This window comes from Teleopsis dalmanni, chromosome 2 (genome assembly GCF_002237135.1).
Source record: "Teleopsis dalmanni isolate 2A chromosome 2, ASM223713v2, whole genome shotgun sequence".
Lineage (NCBI taxonomy): Eukaryota > Metazoa > Arthropoda > Insecta > Diptera > Diopsidae > Teleopsis > Teleopsis dalmanni.
Genome location: NC_051847.1, coordinates 244,073,729 through 244,080,914, shown reverse-complemented (window position 1 = coordinate 244,080,914; position 7,186 = coordinate 244,073,729). Strand labels below are relative to the sequence as shown.

Below are 7,186 nucleotides of genomic sequence, written 5' to 3'. Positions count from 1 at the left end.
ATTACGCATTTTGGGTCGTTCAAGCAACTGATTAACATCAAAATGCTAAATTTTTTTTATATGAAGTTTTTGAATCAACTAAGCAACGAATCAGTTGCCTGAATACCCCTTTTATTTTTTCATTATATGTGTTTCTATTTTGTTCTTTCAATAGTGAACTAGAGATCATAAAAAATTAATAATAAAGTTTCTTTAAAATTCTGTACTTAGTGGGATTTTTTATGTTAAATATTACATGTTAGTCCAGACTTTGAATTCAAAATAGAATTTTGGCCTATATTATATGACTAAAAATAATAACATAAAAAAATAACATCTTAAATTGACTTTTAAGGTCAGTTTTGACAAAAGAAACCAAATTCTTAATATAAACTATTGTTTTCAATAGAAGCTTTTTATTAAATAGTGCTGAAATTGCAACAACAAAAAATATTTTTAAGAATATAGACCCAGATATAAAATAACATATCTGTATAACCAATATAGATATAATGATTTTATATTGTTTTTTACCATATTTTTACCATTTTTTTACCAATCTTCAAAATTCGGTGAATAGTGGAAAGCAGTAATGTACAGGATTCGTGTTTGCTCACTCATAAGCAGCTCAGGCTCATGAGTAAGAGCCAATTCTTATGTGAGCCCAAAATTGACTCATGAGCGTGAGCCCAAAATTGACTCATATTGAAGAGCTATTATAGTTTGTTCAAGATTATTAATATTTTAAATCTTTTTTAATAACATTTGTTTAAAAAAAAAAAATAATTATAAAATCTTAAATTGGGCGCATGAGATCTCATGAGCCGCAGCTCATACTCTTGCTCACGAGCGCGAGCCCATTTATAACTTAATGGCGGCTCTTGCTCGTGAGCGTGAGCCATCGTATGAAAAGAGTTTTTTGTCAGCTCATGAGCCGTGAGCAGAATGAGCCAAAATGAGCCGCTCATGGGTACGCAAATACGAACTCTGGTAATGTAACAAGCTGAAATCGCACGAAAGAGAAGAAAGAGCTGGAATCGCACGATTTCCAGTTGTTGTAAGCAAGATAACATTCAAGTAACATAGTGAATATGAGGTGTGTTCTTTTGACATAAATGATTGAATAGAACACGTGTTGCTTGAAAAATAATCTGCACAACAAAAACAAAATTCGCAAAAATAAGCCCACTTTCCTGAAACTGCTTAACGAATAAGTCACTCACATTGCGATAGGACTTTACGGCAAAAAACAGCAAGTTGCTGGCCTATTCTGGCCGAAATATACGCAAAACAATAATACAATTTTCTTTACCTCGGCCAGTATAGGAATACTGGCCAATACTGGCCAAATGTTACCAACACAATAAGCGAACTATTGTGAAGCTTCATTAGAAATTTCAACAATATTGCAATCTAATGTCAAAAATTATATGTAAACAAAAATTCAAATAAAATTCAAAAATTTCATAAATATGAAGATGTGGGAAAAAGGAAAATTTTATTTTATTTATTTTGAAATTTTCAACATTTTTCCCATTCCTCTTAATTTTGTATTCATTTGAATTTTCAATCTATGTTAATTATTTATTTTTATACAAAACATAATTTGCTTGCGATATGTTACTTTTGCTATTTGTCAAAACATAACACTTGACAGATTGCAACAGTGATGCGTAGCCAATATAGGCGAGCATTTTTTGCATTTTTTGCCATACTTGGGAGCCACCGAAAAGACCTAATGTTGCGAAATCTTAAAACTGATATATTGTGAATGATTTTTCGAAAAAAATGGAAAATTTTAATCAAATGATAGAGAAGTTTGTTTATTATTTATAACTGCGAATGTTCAATATACATTTAAATGTTTTAAAAAAGTAATTTTTTTAATATATGGTAATTGTGAATTCCTTTATTATTTATTAAGGAATTTATCATTTCGGTATTATGGTATAGGTATAGGTTGGAGTGGCGGCCTTGTATCCCAAAAAGCCCACTTAAGCACAAATAAAGGCCCGTTGTGGTTGTGTCGGTATTATGGTATGTTTATTAAAAAATTTAATACATGAATAAATACAGAACACAATCATTATAATAAAAGCAAAAAGTTATAAGCGTATTACAAGAAATATAAAACAGTGTTACATACTGCTTATTTAGCATTAGCTAGTGATGTTAGAAGTTTGAAAATTAAATAACCGAACGTATTGACAATTTCGTATTGCCTTCTAAAAACGTGGAGCTATCAAAAATTTCAAATATTTGGTCAATGTGCCGCGCTCTTTGTATCCTCCTTATTTCACTATTTTTATCCGTTATCACGAACAAAGCCTAAAAAATATATATACTTTTATATACATAAATATATACAGCACTGATGGTGAATGGCAAGTTCCCAGACACCATTAGAAACGTGATGAGAGGTGCTCTCAAATGCGTCGAAAAATGGTGTAGGGAACAAGGCCTGGCCATCAATGCCACGAAATCAGACACTATCCTCTTCACGAGGAAGAGAAGTCTGTCAATGGAGCCCTTACAACTTTTTGATAATAACATTCGCATATCAAAGTCGGTGAAGTATCTAGGTGTTATCCTAGATAATAAACTGACTTGGAATGAACATGTGGATGAAAAGATCAGGAAAGCGAAAAGAGCTCTATTTCAATGTAAGAGAGTGTGCGGAAGACGATGGGGGATATCCCCAAAATCGATGCACTGGATCTATACCATGATGGTCAGACCTATTATAACATATGCGTCAGTTGTCTGGTGGTGTAAAGTCACCCAAAAGACAATAAAGACGAAGTTAGATAGAGTCCAGCGACTAGCCTGTGTTGGAATAACAGGCGCTATGCGAACTACACCAACACCGGCATTAGAGGCGATGCTAGGCTTGCTTCCGTTGGATTTACATATAAAGAAAACGGCGGCACTGGCAGCAATTCGCATGAACCGGAGCTCCACGTGGAACAACTTCGGAAAATTAGTGGGCCATCGTAAGATTCTTGATCTCGTCCAGGCCGCGGTCAAGGAAACGCAGATGCCATTGGAGACTATGAGGAGGGTTTATGGGGCAGAAGTGTCCTACAGAACACTGATAGTAGACGGCCTTCTACATAATGAATGTGGAAGGAATGACATTTGCATATTTACCGATGGCCCCTTAATGGATGGCAGAGCTGGTGCTGGGGTTTACTCGAAAGAGCTAAATCTAACGTGCACTCTACATCTAGGAATATATGTTTCCGTCTATCAAGCGGAACTTATGGCGGTCTCTCATGCTCTGGATCACCTATTGGATTGTCAGGTATATCAGAAAAAGATTCTGATAGCGCTGGACAACCAAGCAGTTATCAAAAGCATGCAAAAGACATACATAACTAACAGCTTAGTACAAGAATGTGTAACGAAGCTCATGGAATGTGCTCATGGAAATGAGATGACGATCATGTGGGTTAAAGGACACATCGGTATTGAGCAAAACGAGAAGGCAGATGAACTTGCAAAGCAAGGATCAAGCAATAATTTCTGTGGCCCGGAGCCCAGAATACCATTGGGGTACAGCATGACGGCAGCCTATGTCAATAAGTGGATAATCTCACTTCATCTTAATAGATGGAGAGAGTTGAGCACTTGTAGACAGACCAAACTCATGTTACCTAAACCGTGGGCCAGGGAACCGATAAAAGTGCTTAGCTATTCGCGGAGCACTCTAAGCTGGCTGACCTCACTAATTACTGGACATGGCAACTTCAAGTATCACCTCAAAAAGATAACTCTTGCTGAGGAAGACACTTGCAGACTATGTCTAGAAGAAAAGGAGACAGCGGTGCATATATTGTGCCAATGTCTAGCACTGGCAAGTAGGAGGAAGACTGTCTTGGGACACCATTGGGTTGGTGACGACTTGGCAGGAAACCTCAAGCTAAATGAGATGCTTGCATTAACAAAAGATGTAGTTATGCGAACCGAAGCCACTCCAGCTTTAACTCAATAACAACATCCGAGAATCGAAGGACGAAAAAGGACCCAAGTCGTTTCGTGGTCTACTTCGACTAATCCTTCACTTCAGTGGGGCCACTTGTTGGACAGTGCGCTGTCCCAATGTCCCACCATATAAATATACATAAATACAAATAGAATATAAAATGTTCACCAATAAATTTTTTGTCATTCATTTTATAAACATTTGTTTTATCAAACAAACAAATTCATCAAACACAAATTTGTTTAAAATTTTTTTACTTGTCATATGTTCATTGATTTTTGCAGTGAAGCCAAGTTTTTCTTACACAATCTGACGTTATTCTATTGGAACATTTATGCCAAAAGAATACGTCCATTGTTGTTGACACTATAATAAGCTTTTTCTTTTGTAAGCATATTATAAAAAAATAACTGCTTATTTCAAAAATAATAAGTGGTTTTTTGAAACCACTTAACTATTAAAATAACTAGACGAAAAATTCGTCTAATGTGAACGGTTATGTCAACAAATATTTGACAAATAATACTCAATTCTTTTTAATTTACTACTTTTTTCTGTTAACATTGAAAACGCCTGAAAATACAAATTTTGTTCGCAATCACTTAAAAAAAAAATATTTTTAGTCATAACTGCAAGATATTATTATTCATTTTCAAAACTTTCACTTTAAATTTTTTTTCGTGTTTTACATATATAAACCTAACAAAATATCCAGTCCTTCCAGAGTTGCCATCAAAGGTAGTAATTATTTTATGTCGATCTTTTGCGATATGCTTACAAAAGAAGAGCCCTAATGTGAGCAATTCGCTGCACATCCTTGTTGCACATTAACCAGTATACACATAAAGCGAAAAAATATGCTATTAGCACAATTTGTATACCAATTGTGTATGCTTTGTATGCCTTTCACGTTTTTGGTACTTTTTGGCGCCTTTCTGGACAGTAACATTATTTGAACATCATCGTGTGGTTTTCATTGTCGCTGTATGCTTTTACAAAAATTGAGAAATTGAGAAATTACCTAACTTATACGGCATTTACACTGGCCGAAAATGGCTCAGTTTGGTCAAAAATCGAAAATGAGAAGCGTATGGCTCATTCTTGCATACAAGATTTCAAGCGCGAATGAGTCATTCCATCACATTCTGTATGAATGAGTCCGAACGACGTTCGCATGCGTTCGAAATATGTTCCAAATACAAAAAAATACATTGAACACACCCTAAATAAAAGCTCTTCATGGCATTTTGACAGTTTGAGAAAGCTGTTTCTAATATATTTACAAAAAAAGGCAAACAAATGTTTGATGGTTGCATTTTCTTGAAAATCATGCACTGCTTTTTAGAACTTCTACTTCCCAAAAAGTAATTAATCGAAGTTAAAAATATGTTTTAAGTTTATATTGTAAGGTTTGAAGGCATATTTAACTTTCATGCAACATTTTTTTGGCACAGGCCAAAAATCAAATCCACAGGCAAGTTGAAAAATCAGCTGTTTGAAATGAGAACAAACGAATTATAACGAATGTAAACACTCGTAAACAAAATGAGCCATTTTCGGCCAATGTAAACACCATATTAAATTCTGCTTATCAAATATTTAAAATAATTTGGAATTGTTGTTATGTAAAGTACTCTTTATACAATAAATATTAATTGCCTGGTAACTCTGGCCTTAAGTCAGAGAACTGTCATTTTTCTGTATTCCTTTTATTCATTATTATATTAAATAAAGTGAAGTAAAAACTTGTCGAAATCATCGGATCGTGTGTATCATTTTTTGCTCAAATATATAATAGGAATTATCAAAAGAGTTTGCAATGAAACTATTTGCAAAATTTAAAAATTACTTGAAAATTATGTCATAAACTTATGTCGTACGTTTTTAAAGAGAACTATGGTGTATTATTTAATAAAATAATTAAAGAGAAAGATAATAAATTGTTAAACTCTTCAGAACTGATTTAAATTTATATTGCAATAAAAAATAATATATAATTTTACTCTTCTACTCTCTTCTCTTCTATTTCCATTTCATCAACCCACTTTTTAGATATTATTTTAAATGTGGTTGTGCAATCTTCTTCAATCTCGATATTAGTAGGTAATAAACTCTATACTAATTTATAAATGTCATATAAAATATAATAAGACATATGCTTAGTAAAATTTTAATTCAATTTATAAAAATTTTCTATCTCACTTGTGGAGGGTCCGGCAACCCTTTGGTTAATGTACGGAAATCAGCATAAGCACCCGGCGCTTCTTCTTGCGGTCGGCCTGGTGTTGGTTGTCCTCCTGGAGCACGTAAGTGTTTTGCTCGTACAGTAACACGATATTGTGTACTTGGTGATAACCCTGTGATGGTATGTCGATAAACTCCCGGCTTTACGGTACGTACTTCAACATTATTTACACAAACGACATGTTGGTGGTTCGAATTTGCCGGCAGCCATGATATAACTGCTGATGAGCACGTAATATGAGATGCACGTACAGCAGACGGCCCCAAATGCGCAGTATCACGACCAATGATCATAGTACAAGCTGCATCACGTGATGTTTGACGATTCTGTGTTACACTTCTTACACTTATTCGATGTGGCTAAAAACAAGACTTTTAATCTCTACACTTAAATAGCATTACATTCACAAACCCTATTGGAATCGACACCTTCAATTAGTGCTCGTGTTCTCTCATTAGCTTTAACCGTAACCTTCAAAACTCCGTCTACATAAACATGATAGCTATCGATTAAATTATATCCAACTGGCTCAGGTGGTGACCAGCCGATCAAAACACTCTTATTAAGTTGACGCTCTAGAGTCAAATGTTTTGGCGCTGGAACTATTAAAATAATATTTTTAAAAAATTTTAATGAAAAATATAAATTTTTAGATGAAAATGCTACAAAACAAACAAACCATTATCACTTATATCATCTTGATCATGTTCAAGATCTGTGTGTGTCTCACTCAGTCGAGCTAAATCTTCATGAGTATGCGTAAGTAATGGATTATGTGGAGGTAACGAAGGTAAAGATGTAGTATCACATTGCATAGAACCATCTTCGGCATCTCGTAGTGTAGACAATACTGCCTGATGGAATTCTAAAAGATCATCACCTGAAACATAAAAATGTTGCAAGGCATAGTAAGGTTTTATTTACAAGTATATAAACAATATTTTACCAATCAAACGCTGAACAAAAGATGCTGGTAC

The 7,186-nt window shown here is 34.3% G+C and overlaps 1 protein-coding gene across 1 annotated transcript; it reads right to left on the bottom strand.

Annotated features, from left to right (window-relative positions):
* Nucleotides 1-5,958: 5,958 nt before the first annotated feature.
* On the bottom strand, nucleotides 5,959-7,180 carry LOC119683134 (RIMS-binding protein 2-like). The gene is made up of 4 exons (XM_038096744.1): nucleotides 7,156-7,180; nucleotides 6,889-7,089; nucleotides 6,621-6,811; nucleotides 5,959-6,568 (listed from the first exon to the last, which is right to left on the bottom strand). Exons 2-4 carry the CDS (start codon nucleotides 7,022-7,024, stop codon nucleotides 6,158-6,160), a joined length of 738 nt encoding a protein of 245 aa, XP_037952672.1. The 5' UTR covers nucleotides 7,025-7,089; nucleotides 7,156-7,180; the 3' UTR covers nucleotides 5,959-6,157.
* Nucleotides 7,181-7,186: the final 6 nt, after the last annotated feature.